This window comes from Bos mutus, chromosome 1 (assembly GCF_027580195.1).
Source record: "Bos mutus isolate GX-2022 chromosome 1, NWIPB_WYAK_1.1, whole genome shotgun sequence".
Lineage (NCBI taxonomy): Eukaryota > Metazoa > Chordata > Mammalia > Artiodactyla > Bovidae > Bos > Bos mutus.
In genome coordinates, this window is record NC_091617.1 from 44924699 (window position 1) to 44949136 (window position 24438).

General features: G+C 35.7%; 1 protein-coding gene across 14 annotated transcripts in view; it reads right to left on the bottom strand.

Moving 5' to 3' along the window:
* The window catches only part of SENP7 (SUMO specific peptidase 7), a 185669-nt gene that overhangs the window by 88442 nt on the left and 72789 nt on the right, over positions 1–24438 (bottom strand). For 9 of the 14 annotated variants that reach the window (XM_070368720.1, XM_070368740.1, XM_070368742.1 and 6 more), the window contains exons 5-6: positions 19888–19985; positions 2887–3084 (exon numbers count right to left, since the gene is read on the bottom strand). In XM_070368720.1, the coding sequence (XP_070224821.1) occupies positions 2887–3084; positions 19888–19985 (296 nt within the window). The remainder of the gene's footprint in view (positions 1–2886; positions 3085–19887; positions 19986–24438) is intronic. The other 5 variants (XM_070368745.1, XM_070368746.1, XM_070368744.1 and 2 more) reach the window with 1 other exon arrangement.

The window sequence follows — 24438 nt, forward strand, 5'->3', positions numbered from 1 at the left end:
AGTATCATGTCAAAGTTAAGCAAAGTCTGAAGAAAGTCTAAGTCTCCTATTCTAGATAGCAAGTTCCACACAGAAAACATCTATCCAAACCTATACCCTAAACAGCTCTCCAATTTTCTTATTTGAAGCTTATAATACCTCTTTTCCTGTCTGAGACCAAAATTACAGAGCAGATCATTGGTTTGGGTGGAGGAAAAGACATTTCAATCAAAGAGACTGGAACTGCTAAGTAATCTCAGCAAACGTTTATTGAGAATTCAGTATGTGCCCAGTACTGTGTAAGGAAAAAATAATAAAACGTAGTCTCTGCCCTTATGAAGCTTATAGTAAGGGAGGCAGAGAAATCACATTAAATGTTATGGGTGCTATGATACAGAAAAGGCAGCTTTCCCAAAGAGATCAAAGAAAGATGTGGCAGCTGGAATCGAAGAAGGCTTCCCAAGAAGATGGAAATGAGTTCAGTGTTAAAGACCAATATCAGTCAATAAATGGGAAAAGGAAATTTTTCCCAAGATAAGAGGACAAAAAGCTCAGAGGTATAAAACAACATTATACATTCAGTGAGCTACCAGCAGTTCCTTAATTCTAAAGCACAGTACTGAATGTGGAAGAGTAGACAGACACAAGGCTAGAGACAATCAAGGTGCAATCATTATGGACGTTGTAATGCCAAGGTAAAGAGTTCGAACTTTAACCTAAAGATTATCTGGAGCCACAGAAAGATGTTAAATAGCAGAGTGACACATAACATCTTCATACTTCAGCAAAAATATGGTGAAATAATGAAGACGAAAAAAAAGACTATGCACAGGAAGCCCAATAAAATTACGATCAGAGTAATAAAGGCACAAAGTTATCAGGGTTTGAACTGGGGCAGTGATGAGAAAGAGGAAGAAAAGATCATTTGAAGACAGATTTAGGAGGCAAAAATAACTAGACTTGATAAATGATTAGATACAAAGAGTAAGGGAAAAACAGGAGCCAGGACAATTTCTAAGTTCTAATGCAAAGAACTAAGTGTGAAAAGGAGTCATATATTCAGACAGGGAGAAGACAGGAAAAAAGGAACAAGTCTGAAAACAAAGATGATTTACTCACTTTGAAACAAGCTAAACCTAAGACACCTGGAGCTGAGGGGAAGGTCTGGACTAAGTGGCAGCTCATCTGAGTAAGGGAACAGAAACACACATACACAGTAAAAAAACGAATTAGAATCTTATTGGGACTCTATTTCACATTTTATTTAAGTTTCCTGAACACATAATCTAGCTGCTAACAATTTCTGGTAAGAAAAACTATTCTGGGGGATGACGCATTACACTGTTCTCCTCACACTGTTCTAATTCAAAAAGATCAGACATGGGATGAGGGGATGGATGTCATCTGGAGGAGAGCTGGAGCTTCTTCTCAAAAGAACCAAAGGGATTGGAAGGCCCATCCCTTTAAGTAGCCCCCTTTATTTAGATCTATCAGCACAGTAAAGGAATAGCTCACCTGTACTAAGAAAGAAAACCGCTGTACTTCAGGACAATGAGAGTAAATTGCTTCTTCATAAATTACTAAAGCTAAGTGTCTAAGATTTTGTGTGCTTTAGAAAATTTAATTTACATCAGGTATGATATAGTACGGGAATTCTTGTTATATAGCTTTTTATGTTATTGCATTTTTTAAAAGAAGTGTCCTTTAAAAAAAAAAAAGTACTGCACAACACTACGTTCAAATGTTGTGACAGAGTTCTACTTTAGTTTTTAAAGTAATTGTGCTGAAAGTCACCAAGTTTCAGCTGGATCTTGGCTTAAAGCACTTATAAATTGTTATCCAGGGACTTCCTTGGTGTTCCAGTGGCTAAGACTGCGCTCCCAGTGCAAGGGGCCTGATTAAATTCTTGATCAGGGAACTATATCCCACATGCCATAACTAAGACCCAGCACAGCCAAATAAATGGATAAAAAATAAATATTAAAAATATTGCTAAAAAAAAATTGCCATTAAGGTTACAGACCAAATAATCAAAGCACCATCTAGCTAATGGCATGCTATTCTAATTGAAACTAAATACTTCCCCTAAAAAAATAATTCACTTAAGGGTTAAAACTGTAAATGGAAATACATTTAAAACATTATGTTATAGGTCAAAAATTCCCAAAGCTAATTTCTAATTTTTAGTCCCAAACTTCACATACAATTTAAAAAATATATATATAGAACAAAACAGGTCTTGTTAGCTTTCAAAATTAAACTGCATATTTATTATTAAAAATCTGGGAGTAATAATTCAAAATCATCTCCTGTTTTTTAAATGCATGTAAAATATAAGAAAGCTCACAAAATAAAAAGTGGTAAGGACCTAGATTAAATAATATTTAAAAGTTATGTTAAAGATACTTGGCATGCTGCAGTCCAGGGAGTCACAAAGAGTCAGATGCAACTAAGCAACTAAACACCAACAAATGATAAGAAGCAGAAAATTTAAAAGATCCATAGATAGACAGACATTTTTTTTTTCTTTTCATCTTTAACATACCTTTGAGATAATATTTAGGTCCTTACCTAACAAAATCTAGGTCCTCATCTACCTGTCTATATCTAGTTCTTCATTTTATATACGTGAATCTCTAAAAATATGTATATGTGAATCAAATTATTAAGTTAAATGTACTAAGAATATTATTTGTTTTTAAAAATAATTCTAACCCAATTGATTTAACAAAATGTAGAGTCATTAACTTTGTAAATTAAGATTGTCAGCTTTAAGATTTGAGGGAGTTACACGTGTATAGGCCGATTTTCTTAAGGATCATTTCCAACAATCTTATTTTTAAGATCATTGGACTTAAAGTACTTCCAGTGCAGTAAGCTGAACAAAATCAATACTGAACAACATACCTTTCAGATAAATTAAGGCTTTGGTGAAGAGGTTCTAATTTTTGACATGTCTCTAGGCTGTCAACAGATGTCGAAGGCAATGAGTCAGACTGCACCTTGTTGGCATCACATAAATTAGCATCGTTTCTAGGTAGGGTCTTTCTGAATTTTCGTCCTAAATCCGTCCATAGGACATTCGTCAACATAACTTTGAGTTGCCTGTTATACACATAAATAATTAATACATACAGTACTAAATATTATATAATACATGTATTCATCACAAATTATAACAAATGAAAACCTTCAGGAATTCTAATTCAGTTCTTCAAGCAATTAACCAGAGTAGTAAATACCATAACAAAAAAAAATCTGCCTAACCATTCTCAAATATACATGAAAAACTAAAGCACATTTCACTTAAATTGGGATTTCCTTCAGAATTCTGTCTGAAATACTACAACTGTGGTCACACACATGCACAGCTGTTGGGATTCCTGGTAACTAATCTGTGCTTACCCACACTATCCGTGGAACAATATTCATTTGCATATCACCTCACAAAGGCAACCACTTCCTGCATTACAAATGTGTTCTTAGTTTAGTATTTGTTGATTTGGAAACATAATTAAACCTAAAGATAACAGTACATCATCTATAGTCTTAACTCTATATAGTCTTAAGATACATTTAGGTTTACCTTATTTCTAAAAATAGGTCAACTTAAAACACTGTATGTATACCAATTTCAAAAGTAAAACTGATAAATCCAAGCACTGTCAGCTTTTTGCCTCATTATATTTTGCCCATTACTCATTTAACAAATCTTTGTACCAATGATACTTGGAGAACTGTGTTCAGTTCTTGAACCATAAAACACAGTACTGTGAACAGGCTACCAAGTTGATGTAAAACAATGTCAAATGAGGAATTGTGGGAAGAATTGAAAATGTTTAATTAGAAGAGTGTCTATTCTACTCCCTAGTATCAGTTTTAGACCCTTTTTGTTTAACAAAAGTAAGAATATTAAGAAACAGAAAGCAGTGTTTGTGTATGTTTAAGATAAAACATGTCAAAGAAATGACTTGTTTGCACCTGCCCCTTGGGGCTGTATCTTCAGATCATCTAGTAGAAGAAGTGGGAGCTGCTGCTTCTTCCAAGGAGCCACTACAGAAAGCACTTACAGATTTTAGGATTATCATTAAACAATAAAAAGATGAGAGACATTGCTATGAATGAATAAAAGTTCATTCTTCATCCAACAAATACTTACCAAATACCTTCTAGCAAAACAATTGGCAACAAACAAAACAATTACAGTTCCTGCCTTTGTGGAGGTTACATTTCAAGGAAGAATTATCCAATTAGCTATTTAATTACAACTGTAATGAGCAATATGAACAAAAAGTACAGATGCTGCATTTCTACTGAACCAGATAAGGGAAGTTTTACTAAGAATATGACTTTTACTGAAGTTGAAACTATCCAAAGGAAACAAGTGGAAAATGAAGAGCGGTTCAAAAAGGAGTATAAAATGTAAATGCTCAGACATGAGGAAAGTTTGTTCAAGAAAATTAAAGGACTTACCTGGCTCAAGTGCTTAGAATGAAGAGGAAATTTGTATAAAGATGGGCAGTTAGGCAGAACTGTGTGGATTATATTGAGGATTTGAAACTTTAATGTCAACAACAGTATCAATCCCCTAGTTTTAATAAAAGAATGATGATATCATAGCTGTATTTTTAAAAAGATGACTTTGATCTTTTGTGAAGAATAAAGAAAACATGAAGAGAAAAAATAATGAATTTACAGAGGTGATGGTGACTTAGGGATAATTTAATGGAATGGTGGGAGCAGAAACAGGAAAGAAGAAAAGGGACATGGATACAGCAAATGTAGGCAGTTCACACAGAGCTATGAAAGGGGGATACAGGACAAGCTGCTGCTGCTGCTAAGTTGCTTCAGTCATGTCTGACTCTGTGCAACCCCATAGACAGCAGCCTACCAGGCTCCCCCGTCCCTGGGATTCTCCAGGCAAGAACACAGGAGCGGGTTGCCATTTCCTTCTCCAATGCATGAATGTGAAAAGTGAAAGTGAAGTCACCCAGTCATGTCCGACTCTTTGCGATCCCATGGACTGCAGCCCACCAGGCTCATCCGTCCATGGTATTTTCCAGGCAAGAGTACTGGAGTGGGGTGCCATTGCCTTCTCCGATATAGGACAAGGACTGAGGATAAATGTAAGATTCAAGATAGGTCTTCTGAGTTAATTATTGGTTACTTAGCTTAAGATTGAAAATATTTGTGTAAGTTTAAGTGCTTACAGGAAAGAGTTCAACAAAGTAGGAGACATTGATGATACAGGAGACAGAATAATTAACATTATAATTAAGTTTCTTAAGAAGTGGCATAAAAAGAGCTAGTATTTATTGAACATGCACGATATACCAGAAACTACGCTAAGCCCTTTATAATGCTTTACTTCATTTAATCCTCACAACTAATCCATGAGGTCAAAGCTATGGTTTTTCCAGTAGTCATGTATGGATTTGAGAGTTGGACCATAAAGAAGACTGAGTGCCGAAGAATTGATGCTTTTGAATTGTGGTGTTGGAGAAGACTCTTGACAGTATCTTGGATTGCAAAGAGATCAAACCAGTCAATCCTAAAGGAAATCAATCCTGAATATTCATTGGAAAGACTGATGCTGAAGCTCAGTCCTTTGGCCTGAGCTCCAGTACTTTGGCCACCTGATGTAAAGAGCCAACTCATTAGAAATGACCCTGATGCTGGGAAAGACTAAAGGCAGGAGGAGAAGGGGATGACAGAGAATGAGATGGCTGGATGGCACCACCAACTCAATGGACATGAGTTTGACCAAGCTTCAGGAGATGGTGAAGGACAGGGAAGCCTGGCGTGCTGCAGTCCATGGGGTCACAAAGAGTCAGACACGACTGAGCAACTGAACACCAGCAACTCCATGAGGTACAAAGGTAACTATTCTTCTGTAACTGAGAAGACCAAGACAGAATGATTAATAACTTGGCCCACAGTAAAATGGGTTGAATAGTGAGAGTGGGATCCAGAGCCACACACTCTCAACTCTGTTGACAGCACTCTTAACTGCTCCACTGTGCTGATTTATGATGGCCTTCTTCCAGAAACCAAGATCATTTTTTCAGAGTGATATGAAAGGTAAAGGAATACAGGGTTGAGGAGAAAAAAGGCTTCAAATCTTCATTGTGTAGAGGGGGAACACAAGACGACTAGCAAAACACAGTAGGATTATCTTGGGATTGAGAAATCCAGTAAGATTAATAATTATGAATTTATAATGCCACAAACATACTCTGTTTTGTCATTTTTTTCCCATTAGTGCTCAGCCACCTTGATGTCAGCACAATGCAAACAGATAATCAGGTTCACAAACAATTATTAATTATGAAGGAAAAAGGCATCTTTGTAACTAAACATCTGTCAGCTAGCACCTTAACCAAGTGGTCAAAGATAAGGCTACCAACAGTGGGACAAGGAGATATTATGTATCCTCTGATATGACGCAATAAGCAAATGACATCAGCTAGGAAGCATTCTTGCCAAAAATGTAACATGGACCTAATCATAAGGCCAAACCTAGACAAATTTTTAAAATCTAGTATATAAGACATCTTACGAGACAACTGGCCTGAGCTCTTCAAAAAAGTCAGTGTCATGGTTTAAGAGGGTGAAGAGATGGTGGGATTATTCTAAGATTAAGAGACTAATGAGACATAAAAACCAAAAAATATAATGCATGAACCTCAATTTGATCCTAGATTTAAAAAAAAAAGACATCTTGGAGACATTTAGAGAATTCTGATTCTAGATTTTACATGAGATGATAATATGAAATTATTATAGGGATTTCTCTGGTGGTCCAGAGATTAAGAGTCCACCATGCAGTACAGGGGATGAGGGTTGGATCCCTGGTCAGGGAACTAAGGTCCCACATGCCATGGAGCAAATAAGCCCACATGTCGCCCTAGTCAGGTTTCTGTGTACCATAACTACTGAAGGCCGCACAGAGCAACTATTGAGCCCGTGTGCAGCAACTGGAGAGTCTGTGCACTATAACCAAAGATCCCACATGATGCAAAGAAGACCAGGTGTGCCACAACTAAGACTCGACATAGCCAAATAAATAAAGTAAATATTTTTAATGTAATTAAAAGCCAAAAATGATATTAAAAAAGAAATTAGTATAAATCTTCTTCATGATGTATTGTGGTTATCATGTAAAAGAATTCCTTGTTTTTAAGAAGTACAGGCTAAAGTATTCAAAGGTAAAGTGCCTGATGTCTGTGACTTATTCTCAAATAGTTCTGGAAAAAGTGTATGTGAATGTGCATATGTGATATGCACTTAAATATATGAATGAAAGACTGAGAAAGCATAAATGTGGGAAAATGTTAACAATATTTCGCATGTTTGTTATTCTTAACAAAATAATTCCACACCTGGAATCCTGTACCAAAAAAATACAAAATGTATGGGGAAAAGTCATGCATGAAGATGTTCATCACAGTATTATTTATAACAGCAAAAAAATACAAGCAACTTTAAAATCCCAGCAATAGCAGAATGGTTAAGTATATACCATGATAAAACCGCTTAATAGAATGTTACTTATTGGTCTCTTAAAATCTTCTACTTTAAATTTTAAGGATGGCTGGCTGTGTTGTTTCCTGCTTTCTATTTGTCTTTATTTCTATTTTTTATGCTAGGCAAACACTATTTATGTAGAGAAATATCAACCAATTTATTCTGTAAAGAACAGTAAACATGCTTACCTAGCCAAAAAACTACTAATTAGTGAAAAGAAACTATTTTTTACATTCAGGATTACTCTTTTATAAGGTTTTACAACTGTATAACTTAAAATTCTAAATGATCAAATGAAAACACTTGTAAAATCCTAAGGATATATAAGTTCTACTTTTCAGTCTGATTAGAAAACTATTAGTAATCTGCTAAATTATTTGAAAAAATATCCTAACGGTAATTTAAAAATTGTTAAATATGAAAATCTCCAATGTTGGAAAATGTCATTTTTCTATTCACCCAAATCAAGTAAGAATCACGACTGGTACATGTTATGCATGGCTGAGTCCCTTCAACGTTCACCTGAAACTACCACATTACTAACTGGCTATACTTCAACACAAAAAGTTAAAAAAAAAAAAGAATTACCATTGGTGATTTTACTGGTAATTCTAATTATTGGTTCTAAGTGAAAAAGACAATTGGGTTCTCTGTGAAAATACTTATTTCACGTTCATAAATTTGCTTTATTGTATCTGACTAATAATATTCTAATTAAAGGTAAATTTTTAAAACTTCTATATTTAAATGCCCTAGCATTCTTTTTAAAAATCCCTTTAATATTTATTTAAGAATATAAAAATCATCTATAAAACACATTCCAGTTTGAAAAGAATAATCCAAATAAATATACCTCACACTATTAGCCAGGGTTTGTTACTCTATTTAGTTAAGTATCTAGAGACCACATAGGAATCAACTCTTATATTATTGATTCAGAACATTTTTTTAGGATCTCATTTTATTTATGTTTTATTGGAGGATACTTGCTTTACAATGCTGCAGTGATCTCTGACATACATCAATGTGAATCAGTCATATTTATATACATTTCCCTTCCCTCCTGAGCCTCCCTCCCCTCTCATTTCACCCCTCTAGGTCGTTACAGAGTGCCAGGCTGGGTTCCCTGTGTTATATAGCAGCTTCCCACTAGTTACCTGTTTTATACATGATAGTTTATATATGTCAATGCTACTTTCTCAATTTGTCTAACCTTCTCCTTCCCCTGCTGTTTCAACCAGACCATTCTCTATATTTGCATCTCCATTTCTTCTCTGTAAACAGGTTCATCAGTACTATTTTTTCTAGATTCCATATATGTGTATTAATAGACAATATTTGTTTTTCTCTTTCTGACTTACTTCACTCTGTATAACAGGCTCTAGGTTCATTCACCTTGCTACAACTGACTCAAATTTGTTCCTTTTTATGGCTGAGTAATATTCCATTGTATATATGTATCACAACTTCTTTATCATTCACCTGTTGAGGGACAGCTAGGTTGCGTCCACGTCCTGGCTATTGTAAACAGTGCTACAATGAACACTGGGATGTATGTGTCTTTTAGAATTGTGGTTTTCTCAGGGTATATGCCCAGTAGTGGGATTGCTGGATCATATGGTAGGTTTATTCCTAGTTTGTTGAAGAATCTCCATACTGTTCTCCACTGTGGCTGTATCAATTTACAATTCCACCTAGCCCTATTATTTCTACAGATATTCAAATAGAAACTTAAATTCAGAATAAAGAAAAACATTCAAAACCTAAACTTAGTATTTAGGGAGACACACTTAGGTGGCAATACTATCCCAAAAAAGTAAGATTAGGAGACAGGTTAGTTTTAAAGGACAGGAAAGGGAGTTGTAACTACAAAGGTACATGGAATTTCTGGGCTAATTTTCTATTTTATACCTGAATGGTGGTTATATAAAAACATATTAAATTATAATAAATAATTTATTAAACAGTTTACCCTTTATTCATTTTTTGGTAGATGCATTATATTTCACAATAAAAATAAAGAGTAGAGGACAGCTAAATGAAGATCTCCACCTAACCCAACATTCTATTGATGATATATATACCATCCCTGCTAAAATACATGCATAAGCTTTTTTTTTTTTTTTTTTTTGGCCACACCTTAAGGGATCTTAGTGGGATCTTAGTTTTCTGACCAGGGATCAAACTGGTGCCCCTTGCAGTGGAAGCGAGGAGTCTTAACCTCTGGACTACCAGGGAAATCTCATCTAAGCTTTTCTTTTTTACTATGATTTATTTACTTGTCTACAATAGGTCCTAGCTGCAGCATGTAGGATCTTCAATCTTCATTGCAGCATGCAAACTCTTGGTTGCAGCAAATGGGATCTAATTCCCTGACTGGGACTCCAACCAGGGCCCTCTGCATTGGGAAAGCAGAGTCTTAGCCAATTGGACCATCAGTGAAGTTCTCACCTAAGCTTTTTAGAATCATCCAACAGTCTATTTACAAAATGTCCCCTTCTAAGCTATGAATTATTACTCTACTATTCATTTAATGTACAAGGGAAAATAGTTGCTGATTGATGTACTCAAAGTTTAAAAATTATCACTCCCAGAAAATAAAAATTATATCACATTTCTTCTGTAGTACTTATCACACACGTAAAAATCTGTAATTATGAAAAAAAAAACTCAGCAAAACCACAATAGAAAAAAAATTTTTTTTCAAATTTTGTTCGATTTAAATTTTTCAACAAAAGCAGTTTTTCAATGAATGCATAAATATTAAACTTGGCTAAATTCAAAACTCAGGAAAAAAAAAAAATCACTTCTCAAAACATGGTGTCCTATTTTTAGATTCTAGAAACTGACAGCTGGAATGAAGGCAATGTTTTAGTTTCTTTTTTCATAATTTAATTTTAGTATTTCTTGTCCTTCAAAAAAAAAGGGGGGGGTGCAGGAAATAAAAATATGCTACCACAAAACATGCCTCTTTGGCACAAGGATTATTTTGAACTGAAAGCAACTGAGAGTAGATGCCAAAAAGGCTCCCTGTCCACTCATTGCTTGCCTAAAAGCAGGTTTACACTATTTATCACCAGAGACTCTTTATCAGCCCAGGAATATAATTCACATAACAAGCCTTACTAATCAAACATTATCTCCTATTAGTTTCCCCCATATACGTTCTATTCCACAGTTCGCCATCCTTGGAATAGCAAATCTTTTTCCTCTGTCTTATCACTTCTCTAGAAATTTATTGTCCTTTGTTAATACATTATATAAGCCTAAGCTGTAACTACTCCTTTGAGTTACTCTTTATAGAATTTCTCCCATGTATATGCACACTGCATGTGTTGAATAGATTCTGTTTGTTTTTCTTTTATTTATCTGTATTTTGTCTGTCCAATTATGGCCCCAGTCAGAGAACCACTGCGGGGTAGAGGTTTGTGTCCTTCCTCCTCAAGGACAAAATAAATGAACACATCACAGAAAAGACACACGAATAGCCAATATGTATGTGAAAAGATGCTCAATATCATTAATCTCATTTTTCTGGTCTTTTAAAAACAGTTTGTCTTTTCAAAAAATGGGAAAGGGAGCAAAATATTTCAACAGATACTTTAGAAAATATACAAAATAACAACAGACACATGAAAAGATGCTCAATATCATCATTCATCAACAAAATGCAATTATTACCACAATTAGATATCACCACATGGGACTTCCCTAGTGATCCAGTGGCTAAGATTCTGCACTCAAATGCAGAGAGCATGGGTTTGATCTCTGACCAGGGAACCAGACCCCACACGCAGCAACTAAGCCTATGTGCTGCAACCACTGAACCCACACAAATAGCCCACATGCTGCAACCAAGACTCAGTAGAGCCAAAACAAACAAAAAAATTTTTTAACATAGCTCTTAAAAAAAAAGATATCACTACACATATATTATAAGGGATGATGACAGAGACTGACCATACAAGTCCTGACAGGAAGATTGAGGAAGTAAAACTCTACTGCATTGCTTGTGCAAATGTAAATTGACACAATTACTTCTGGAAAACATTTGGCGGTTTCTTAACAAAGTTGAAAATGTACTTTCAATGACTCAACAACCCATCTCCTAGGTATTTACCCAAAAGAAATAAAAATGTGTCCATACAGGCACTTGTACATGAGTGTGCACATAGCAGTTTTATTCATTGTAGTATTCATTTTACACAGAACTAGAACAAAAATATTTTATATTTGTATGGAAACACAAAAGACCCCAAATAGGCAAGGCAATCTTGAGAAAGAAAAACAGAGCTAGAGGAATCAGGCTCCCTGACTTCAGACTATACCACAAAGCTACAGTAATTAGAAGAGTAGATATTCCCACAAAAACAGAAATACAGATTAATGGAATAGAACAGAAAGCCCAGAAATAAATCCACACACTTATAGTCAATTAGTCCATGACAAAGGAGGCAATAAATACACAATGGAGAAACACAGTCTCTTCAATAAGTGGGGCTGGGAAAACTGGATGGCTATATGTAAAGTATAAAATTAGAACATTCTCTAACACCATATACAAAAAGAAACTCAAAATGGACTAAAGCTCTAAATGTACGACTGGACACTATAAAACTCTTAGAGGAAAACATAGGCAAAACACTCTTTGACATAAATCACAGCAGTATCTTTTTGGATTCACCTCCTAGAGTAATTGAAATAAAAACAAAAATAAACAAATAGGACCTAATTAAATTTAAAAGCTTTTGCATAGCAAAGGAAATCATAAACAAAATAAAAAGACAACCCACAGAATGGGAGAAAATATTTGCAAGTGATGAGACAGACAAGGGATTAATCTCCAAAATATACAAACAGCTCATGCAGCTCTATATTAAAAAAAAAAATAATCAAACAACCCAATCAAAAAATGAGTATAAGACCAAATTAGACATTTATCCAAACAATACATATAGATGGCCAAGGAGCATATGAAAAGATGGTCAACATCACTAATTATTACAGATATGCAAATCAAAGCTACAATGAGGTATCATCTCACACTGGTCAAAATGGCTATCATCAAAAAAATCTACAAACAATAAATGCTGGAGAGTGTGTAGAGAAAAGGAAACTCTCCTAAACTTTTGGTTGGAACATAAACTGGTACAACCATTACAAAGGACAGTATGAAGATTCATTAAAACAAATACAAAAATAAAAACAGAACTGCCGTATGATACACCACTGTCACTCCTGAACATAAATCAAAAAAAAAATCATAATTTGAAAAGATACACGCACCCCAATGTTCACTAAAGGTCTATTTAACAATAGCCAAGATATGGAGGCAACTTATATGTCCACTGACAGAGGGATAGATAAACAAAATGTGGTACAAATATACAATAGAATATTACTCAGTCCTAAAGAAGAAAGATCCATCTGCAAAGGCATGGATTGACATAGAAAATACTGTACTTAGTGATACAATTCAGACTGAGAATAACAAGTACTATGTGAATATAAAAAATGATACAAATGAATCTATACACAAAATAGAAAAGACTCACAGAAACAGAAAACAAATTTATGGTCACCAAACAGGAGAAGAAGGAAAAGAGGGACAAATAAGGATTATGAGATTAACAAATACAAACTACCATACATAAAACAGATAAGCAACAAGGATTTATTGTATAGCACAGGGAATTATATTCAATGTCTTCTAATAATCTACAATAAAATATAATCTGAAAACATATACAACTGAGTCACTTGGCTATACACACAAAATTAATTCAATATTATAAGTCAATTATATTTCAACTTTTAAAATTACTGATCACAGATCACCATAACAAATATTATAATAGTGAAAAGGTTCTGAAATATTGCAAGAATTACCAAAATGTGACACAGAGACACAAAGTGAGTAAATGTTTTTTTGAGAAACGGTGCCGATAGATTTGCTCAATGTAGGGTTGCCTGCAACATTCAGTTTGTGAAAAACAGAGATCAGTTCAAGATGGCAGGGTAGAAGACGCGCTCTCACCATTTCTTATGAGAGCATCAAAATCACAACTGCTGAACAACCATCAACAGGAAGACACTGGAACCCACCAAAAAAGATAACCCATATCCAAAGACAAAGGAGAAGTCCCAATGAGACAGTAGGAGGGACACAATTACTATAAAATCAATTTGTAAAAAATGCAGTATCTGCAAAGTGCCAATAAAGTGAAGCACAATAAAACAGAGTATGCTTGTATCTTATGAGTAGTGTCCTTATAAAAATGGCAGAAACAGATATACACAAAAGGAAGACAATATGAAGACATACAGGGAAAATGTGTAAATATGGAGGACTGAATGCCTGAAGAAAAGAGGAGGGAGACATGGAACAGATCATTCCCTACTGCCTTCAAAGGAAGCATAGCCTTGCTGACACCTTGACTCACATGAAATGTAAATAGATTAAGTAACCTAATCAAAGGTAGAGACTGTGAAAGCAGCTTATGATAAAATAAAAAACAAGATCTTCTATGTTCTGAATGTATGTGTGTATGTGTGCCAAGTCGCTTCAGTTGTGTCAAGCTCTGTGCAACCTTATGGACTGTAGCCCACCAGGCTCCTTTGTCCATGGGATTCTCCAGGCCAGAATACTGGAGTGGGTTGTCATGCCCTTCTCCAGGGGACTTTCCCGCCCCAGGGATCAAACCCGAGTCTCTTAACGTCTCCTGCATCGGCAGGCTGGTTCTTTACCAGTAGCTCCACCTAGGAAGCACTCTGAATGTATGTCTCCACTCAAAATTCATATTTTTAAATTCTAACCCCCAAAAGTGATGGTATTAGGAGGTGGGGACTTTGGGAGGAGCATGAGGGTAAAGCCCTCATATATGGGATTAGTGCTCATAAAAAAAAAGTTCAAGAGAAGGCTCCTTCCACTCTTTGAGGACACAGCAAAAAGATGTCCATCCGTGAACCAGGAAGCCTTCATCAGATACTGAATCTGGAGGTACTATGATCCTGGGCTTCTCAGGCTCCAGAATCATGAGAAATAAATGTTTCTGTTTATAAGCCACCTACTCTTATAGTATTTTGTTACGGTAGTCGAAAAAGACTAAGATAAGATCCAACTGTATGCCTCGAATAGAGACACACTTTGGACTCAAAGAAATAAATAGGTTCAAAGTAACATGATGGAAAAAGTATACCATGCAAACAGCAACCTTATGACAGGTAGAGTGGCTATACCAGTATTAGACAAAATAAACTTTAAAGAAAAAAATAACATCAAGTGTGTGTAGAAACAATGAGGAATAATTCATTGACAAAAGGGTTAATTCATCAGTGGGATACACTGACTATAAACATGCATGCGTGCTCAGTCACTCTAGTGGTGTCCGACTCTTTGCAACCCTAAGGACTGCAGCCCACCAGGCTTCTCTGTCCACAGGGATTCTCCAGGCCAGAAAACTGGAGTGGGTTGCCATGCCCTCCTCCAGGGGATGTTCCTCACCCAGGGATCAAACCTATGTCTCCTGTCTCCTGCATTTGCAAGTAGGTTCTTTACCACTAGTGCTACCTGGGAAGCCCAACTATAAAATACATATATAATAATAAGACGACAAACTCATTAAGCAAAAACTAACAGAAAGGAGAAATTAACAATTCAATAATAATAGCTCAACATTTAAAACCCCCGTCTTGATAGAACAATGGGACAAAAAAATTCACAGAGGCTTGAATAACACTATCAACCAACTCAATCTAAAAGACATCTAGAGGCACTCTAATAAATAGAAACAAAATGCACATTCTTCTCAAACACATGGAACATTCTCCAAGAAAGACCATATGCCAGGCCACAAACAAACCTCAGTAGATTTACAGGAAGTGAAATCATATAAAACATTCTCAGATCACAATGGAATTCAATTAACAACAACAGAAAAGTCATCAGAATGTAATGTACAGCATTGTGACTATGGTTAATAATACTATAATGTATATTTGAAAGCTGCTAAAATATAAAACTTAAAACTTGTCATCACAAAAAAATTGTGACTGTCAGTGATAGATGTCAACTATACTTATTGTGGTGATCACCTCACAATATATACAAGTGTAGAATCATTATGTTGCATACCTGAAACTAATATAATGTTATATGTCAATTATATCAATAAAAGAATATCTTTGAAATTTAAAAATACATAGAAATTAAACAATACACACTTTCAAAGCAAGTGAATTAATCATACCAGAAACTAGAAAATACTTTTGCTTAAAAAAAGAAAATCACAAAACACCAAAACTTATGAGGTGCACCTAATAGAGTGCTCAGAATAAAATTTAAAACTAAACACCTATATTAGAAAAGACAGATATCAGATCTCAAATCAATAACCTAACTATATATCTTAAGAAATTATAAAAAAAGCACAAACTATGTCCAAATCAAGAAGAAAATAAGATTATAGTGGAAATAAATGAAATTAAATATAGAAAACCTGCAGAGAAAACTGATAAGACCAAAACTTGGTACTTCGAAAAGATCAAGAAAATCTACAATTATCCAGGTAGACTGAACCAAAAAACAAAAAACACTCAAATTATTAAAATCAGGAATGAAAGAACAGTCATCACCAGCAATATTGCAGAAATTTTAAACAGTGATAGAATACTATGAACAAATGTATGCCAACAAATTAGATAACTTAAAATACACAAATTCCTAGAAAAACAGAAGCTGCCAAAACTGACTCATTTTTAAAAAGTAGAAAATTTCAAAAGACTTATAACAAGCAAAAATCTTGTATTTGTGTAATTTGAAAGCTTCACAGATACACACACATATGCATGCAAGCACATTCACCACCAATAACCAAATGGCTTCACTGGTGAATTTTATCAAACACTTAAGAATTAATCACAATCCTTCAGAAACTCTTCTGGAAAACAAAGTAAGACAGAATACTTTTCAGCTCATCTTAAAGGCCATTATTAGTCTCACTCCAAGGCCAGACAGAGACAACATTAGAAAACAGCAGATTATTTTCCCTTCTGAATACATACATAGATATCCTCAATAAAAATCCTAGCAAACTGAAACCAGTAACAAATAAATGGGATCATAAATCAAGATAAAGTGGGATTTATCCCAGGAATAGAAAGTTGGTTTAAGATCTAAAAATCAATTTATGTAATATATTATATTAATAAAGGATACAAATTATATGATATAAATGCAGGAAAAACATTTGACAAAATCAACACACATTCATCACAAAAAGCCTCCAACAAATTAAGAACACAAAGGAACTTCCTCAACACAAAAAAGGGCATGTCTGAGTCTATTTAAGCTACAACAATACATCACAGACTCAGCAGCTTACAAATAGCAAACATTTATTTCTCACAGTTCTGGAGGCTGTGAAGTCCAAGATTAGGGTGCCAGTCAACACGGTCAGCTCTCGGGTGAAAGCCCTCCTCTGGGCTGTAGACTGCAGACTCCTCAAAGTGTCCTCATGTGGTAGAGGGCACCAGGAAACTCTGAGAAGTCTCTTTTATAAAAAGAGCACTAATCCCATTCATGAGGGCTCTACCCTCATATCTGAAGCACTCCCTCAAAGGCCCCACCTCCAAATATCATCACATTGGGTATTAGGATATCAGTATACGGATTGCTGGAATATACAGACATTTAAACCATAGCAGGGAATCTATAAAAAACCTATAGCTAACATCATACTTAATGGTGAAATACTAAACGATTTCCCTCTGAGACTGGGAACAAAGCAAAGATTTCTACTCTCACCACTTCCATTCAGTTCAGTTGCTCAGTCGTGTCTGACCCTTCCATTATACGTTGTATATTCTAATTAGGACAATCAGGCAAGGGGGAAAAAATTAAAGGCCTACAGCTGAAAAGGAAGAAGTAAAGTCATATTTATCTGCAAGTGACATGATCTTGTATATATATCCCAAGCAATCTACTAAAAACTTCTAGAACTAATAAGACAAACAGGGTCACAGTATATAAATCTGGGCTAATATATATAAATCAATGGGATTTCTATACACTAGTAATGAAACATCTGAAAATAAATTTAAGAAAACATTTCCATTCATAAGAGCATCAAAAGAAGAAAATACTTGGGAATAAGTTCAACAATAAATGTCCAAGACACACTGAAAGTTATAAAATATTGTTGAAAGAAATTGAATAAGATCTAAATAGATGGAAAAATATATTCATGAACCACAAGACTTAATTTGTTAAGATGGCAATACTTCCCAAGTTGGTCTGCAGATTTTCAACATGTCCTCCATCAAAATTGTTGGCTGTTTTGCTAAAAATGACAACTTGATTGTAAAATTCAGCTCCTTAGCTCCTCCCCTGGTGGTCCAGTGGTTAAGAATCCATCTTGCGATGCAAAGGACATTGGTTTGATCCCTGGTCTGGGAAGATCCCACATGTCGAGGAGCAGCTAAGCCTATGCATCACAACTTCTGAGCCAGGGCTCTAGAGCCCACAAGCTGCAACTATTGAGCCCATGTGTCTACAGCCTGTGCTCTACAACAAGAGAAGCCACTGCGATGAGAAATCCATGCACAGCAATGAAGAGTAGTCCCACTTTCCACAACTAGAGATAGCCCAAAGACCCATCACAGCAACAAAGACCCATCACAGCCCCAAAATAAAATAAATAAATATTAAAAAAAAATAAAATTCAGCTAAAAATGCAAAAAGCCCAGAACAACCAAAACAATTTTGAAAAGGGACTTCACTGGCAATGGTTAAGTCTTCATACGTCCTCTGCAGGGAGCATAGGTTTGATCCCTGGTCAGGGAACCAAGATCCCACATGTCACATGGTAAAGCCAAAAAAAGGTTTTTTTTAAAAATTGTTTTAAATCTTGAAACTACTATAAAGTTGGAAGACTCTCATTTTCCGATTTCAAAACTTACCACAAAGTTACCATACAGTGTGCAGTACACAGTGGTACTGAGGTAAAAACAGACATATAGATCAATGGACTAGAATCTCAAATCCAGAAATAAACCCATATATTAACGTTAACTGATTTTCAACAAAGGTAGCCAAGAAAAACTGGTACCTCTTCAGCAACTATTGCTGGGAAAACTGCATATTCACAAACAAAGATATAAATTTGGATGCCTATCTCATGCCATACCTAAAATTAAATCAAAATCGATAAAAGACCTAAATCTAAGAGCTAGAACTATAAAAATTCTCAGAAGAAAACCCAAGAGTAAATCACCATGACCTCAGATTAAGCAACAGTTTCTTAGATATGACAACAAAAGCACAGAAACACAAGAAAAATAGATAAATGGGATTTCATCAAAGTGAAAAAAACTTTTGTGCTTCAAAGGACACCATCAATAAAGTGAAAAGCTGAGTGACAGAAAATACTTGCAAGCCATATATCTAATAAGGACTTGTCTCCAGAAGATGAAAAAAAAAAAACACCTCTTAAACTCAACAATAAAAAGATAACACAATTTTTAAACAGGAAAAGGATCTAAACAAACATTTCTCCACAGATATACAAATGACCAACAGGCACGTAAAAAGACACTCGATGTCATTAGGAAACATTTATTAAGACCACAATGAAACATCATTTCATACCCACTAGGACAACTATAGAAAAAAAGGAAGGAAGGAAGGGAAGGAGCGAGGGAAAGCAAATATTGGTAAGGACAGAGAGTCCCTGATACATTTATTTACTGAGGGCAGTTCACTTGAAAGGTGAGAATTCAGACTAAATAGCTTACAAAGAGCTCTGATATAAGTTCAAGAATTCCAGTTAGTCATCTAACTTGTGCCAACTCCCAATAATTTTAATTTTTACTTTGTTACCATCATTTTTTATTCATTTACTGTCCTTAAAGAATATACTCTTTTGCAAAATTACAACTTTTTAAGCATTTACTGTTATCTAATACTAAAAATTTAGCTCTGAATTCCTTCTAGTAAAAATTGTAATTTGAATCCCACAGCTATCTAATTTCAGCATATCCATTACTCATTAATACTATGACTATAGGACTGCAGTTGCTAACTGGAGCAGTTTTTTTCACTACAGACCACAAATGATGAACCCAGCATTTTAAGGAGTTTATATATAACCCTTGCTTTATTAGATAAATCTTGCCAGATGTTCCAAACACACAAACAAGGAGTTAAGATGACAGAATCACAGAAAGTCAGAGCTTAGATGCAACCATAAAGGCCACTGAAGTCAATCACTGTATTTTAGAAGTTGTGGTAACTGAGACCCAAAAAGGTTAAATGAATCATTCATGGTCACACTCTACATAGCTTAAAGACCATCCTGTGTCACACACATACATGTATCTTACCTTTCTGGTGATATCTTAGAAGTGACAGGATGACCACGTACACCTTTTTTACTTTTATGGTCTAGAGAGAGGACCTTATTTCTTAGGCTCCTTTTCCACTAAGGAAAAAAAAAATGGAATTTGGAATTCAATAATAGAGAACACAACAATTATAAGGCACTTAAATTTTCTTTTTATTTAGAAATTAAAGATAAACAGCCAAACTCATAAAGGTTCACAGAGGGGTAAAAATGCAATCTACAAAAAAACCTGGCATCTTTTGCTGGTGGAGGAACAAAAGCCCACTAAATAATAGAAGAAAGACATTTAAAAATATAAAGGTAACTTTAGTCAGGAAATTGACATTTTAAAATTCAAAAGCTTACATAACCAAAAGATGGTAAATGTGTTTAAGGAAATATAAAAATAATTACATGTCAAATTAAATAGAATCTGCAACTCTGAAGTAACTGCATTTATAAACAACTAGAAGGGATTACACGGAGAAGGCAATGGCACCCCACTCCAGTACTCTTGCCTGGAAAATCCCACGGATGGAGAGTCTGGTAGGCTGCAGTCCATGGGGTCGCTAAGAGTCGGACACGACTGAGCGACTTCACTTTCACTTTTCACTTTCATGCATTGGAGAAGGAAATGGCAGTGTTCTTGCCTGGACAATCCCAGGGATGGGGGAGCCTGTTGGGCTGCCGTCTATGGGGTTGCACAGAGTCAGACATGACTGAAGTGACTTAGCAGCAGCAGAAGGGATTACAACTAATTCCTTATGAACTGTTACATGGAGAAACTTTATGAAAGAGTCAGATATCTTATTAACACTGTTTAAATTTAATCTAACTAGAAACAACAGTTAAAACTGATTTAGTTAATATGCAACAGTGTGAGTCTAGACAAAAAAATTATTTATCTTCTCTTTACATTAGTTTCCTTATGTGGTAAGAGTTGTGTGTGTGTGCTCAGTCACGTCCAACTATTTGCAACTCCACGGACTATAGCCCACCAGGCTCATCTGTCCATGGGATTTCCCAGGCAAGAATACTAGAGTAGGTTGCCATTTCTTCCCAGGGGATTTTCGCAACCCAAGGATGGAAACTGCATCTCTTGCGTCTCCTGCATTGGTAGGCAGATTCTTATACACACACACACACATACACACACACACAATGGAACATTACTTGGCCATAAAAAAATGAAATAACATCTGCAGCAACATGGATGCACCCAGTGATTATCGTACTAGGTGAAATAAGGCAGAAAGAGAAAGACAAATACTTTGTGATATCACTTACATGTGAAATCTAAAATATGACACAAATGAACTTATTTATGGAACACAAAACAGACTCAGGGACATGGAAAACACTTATGGTTACTAAAGGAGAAAGGGGGTAGAGGAGGGAAAAAGCAGGAGTTTGGGATCAGCAGTACAAACTACTACATATAAAATAAACAACAAAGTCCTACTGTATAGCACAGGGAATATACTCATATCCTGTAACAAGCCATAATGGAAAAGAATATCAAAAAGAATACGTATACATCTGTACAACTGAATCACTTTGCTGTCCACTTGAAACTAACACAACAATGTAAATCAACTACAATTCAATTTTTAAAAATACTGTCTTCCTCAAAGAGGTATCTATATATCCATGTTCAAAGCAGCACTGTTCACCACAGCCACAAGGTGGAAAAACTCAAGTGTCCCATCAATAATAATATCAATAATAACAAAATGTGGCATATACGTAAGTAAGGAAATATTACTTACCCTCAAAAAAAAATGAAATTCTGATATACATTACAACATGGATGAACTCTGTGAGATAATAAAAAATACTCATATTGGTCTCTGCCCACAGTTCCTGACACAGAACTCCTAAAATCCTTATAATTTTCTTGGTAATAAGAGCATCTTTTGCTATAATATTGGTTTTAACCCCAATTCTTGTCACAAGGCTTCTAAAACCCTGGTTAATTTCCTAGGTGACAGGAGTGTCTTTTGTACTAATGAAGTGACTCTAGGTGAGCTTCTGGATAAGGGCTAGTCACCAGAAAGACCAAGTCAGTATTATGAGCTTAGAATTCTCATCTTTGCCTCCCATTCCCTGGAGATGGGAGAGAAGCTGGAAACAGAGTTAATTATCGGTCATGCCTATGTGAGGAAGTCTCCATTACAATCCCAACAGTATGAGGTTTGAAGAGCTTTCAGGCTGGTGAAACCCATCCACATACCAGGAAGGCAACAATCCCGCCTCCACAGAGAAGAAACTCCTGCAACTCGGGACCCACCAGACCTTGCCCTATGCATCTCTTCATTTGGCTGCTCATCTATATTCTTTATCATGTCCTTTAATAAGCTGGAATATGTACACATGTGTTTCCTTGAGTTCTGTAAACTGTTCTAGCATAAATTAATCCAACCTGAGGAGGAAGTCATGGGAACCTCAGATGTATATCCAGCTGGTCAGAAGCACAGATGACAACCTGGACTTGTGACTGGCATCTGAAGTGGAGTGGAAGCAGTGTTGAGACTGAGCCCATAACCTGTGGGATCTAAAACTATCTCCAGGTAGTGTCAGAATTGAGATAAACTGCAGGACTCCCAGCTCATGTCCCAGAGGACTGTTTGGTGGGGGAAAACCCACACACACGTGGTGGGAGAAGTGTTGTGAAAATGATAGTAATCTGAGAATAAAGGAGAAACACAGGAGGAAGAGGGCTTTTCCCAAAGCGATGACATTAGGCTAAGTGAAATAAGCCAGTAACAAAAAGACAAATACTCTATGATTCTAGTTATACGAAGTATCTAGAGTACATAAAGATAGAAAATAGCTTGTACACAGAAATAGAAAACAGACTACATCAAACTAAAAAAATGTCTGCACAGGAAAGAAAACCATCAACAACATGAAAAAAAGTAACCTATAGAACTGGAAAAATTATCTGTGAAACACATATCTGATAAGAGGTTAATATCTAAAATATACAAAGAACTCATACAATTCTATAGCAAAAACATATAATTTTACAATGAGCAGAGGATTTGAACAGACATTTTCCCAAAAGAGACACACATATGGCCAACAGGTATGTGAAAAGGTGCTTAATATCACTAAACATCAAGGAAATGCAAATCAAAACCACAGTGAGCCATCACCTCACACCTGGTAGAATGGCTCTTATCAAAAAGACAAGACATAAAGAGTTGGCAAGGATAAGCAGAAAAGGAAACTCTTCTGTACTGCTGGTAGGAATGTAAATTGGCAGAGACACTATGGAAAACAGTACAGAGGTTCCTCAAAAAAAATTATAAAAATCACCATATGATCTAGCAATTCCACTTCAACTTCTGAGTATTTATCCTTAGGAAACAAATCACTAACTGAAAAAATTATCGACAACCCTTGTTCACTGCATTAATTATTTACAATAGCCAAGAGGTGTAAACAATCTAAGTGTCCATCAGTGGATGAATGGATAAACAAAACATGTTATATACATAAACACACAGACACATGGAATATTATTCAACCATAAAAAAGAAGGAAATCTTGCCATTTGCAATAGCATGGGTGCACTTTCAGGGCATTATATTAAGTGAAATAAGTCAGAGAAAAAATACCATATGATCTCACTTAGATGCAGAATTTTTTTTTAACTCATCAGTACAGAGAACAGATTTGTGGTTGCCAGATGCAGAGGTTGACAGTTGGGGAAAATGGGTGAAGATGGTCAAAAAGTACAAATTTCCAGTTATAAGTAAGTCCTGGGGATATAATGTACAGCATGTTGACTTAGTGAACAAAGCTTTACTGTATATTTGAAAGTTGCTAAAAGAGTTATGAGATGGTTGGATGGCATCACCAACTCAATGGACATGAGTTTGAGGAAGCTCTGGGAATTGGTGATGGACAGGGAAGCCTGGTGTGCTGCAGTCCATGGGTATAGCAAAGAGTTGGACAAGACTGAGTGACTGAACTGAATTGAACTGAACAGAGTAGATCTTAAAAATATCATCATGGGGAAAAAAAAATTGTAACTATTAATATGTATGGTGATGAATGTTAACTAAATTTACTGTGGCAATAATTTTGCAATTTAAATATGTATCAACCATTACAGCTTTCAGCGACAGTGAAGCTGGGGAGATTCCAGCCAGGAAAAGAATGTCAGATCTCATGGTCCTCCTAGGTTGTTTTTTTTTTTTTTCAGCTGCACTAGGTCTTCATTACTGCATGCAGGCTTTCTCTACTTGCAGAGAGTGGGGGGCCACTCTCTAGCTGCAGTACATGGGCTTTTCATTGTGGTGGATCCTCTTGTGGAGCTTGGGCTTTAGGTGAGTGGCCTTCAGTAGCTGCTGCACGTGAGCTTAGTGATTGTGGCGCATGGGCTTCGCTGCCCTGAGCCATGCGGGATCTTCCTGGACCAAGGATCAAACTGCATTGCAAGCCGGATTCTTAACCACAAGACCAACAGGGAAGCCCCTTCCTAGATTTTTGACGCTCTCCTGAAGCCCTTGGATAGAATGGCTTGATCCCAAAAACAAATAAA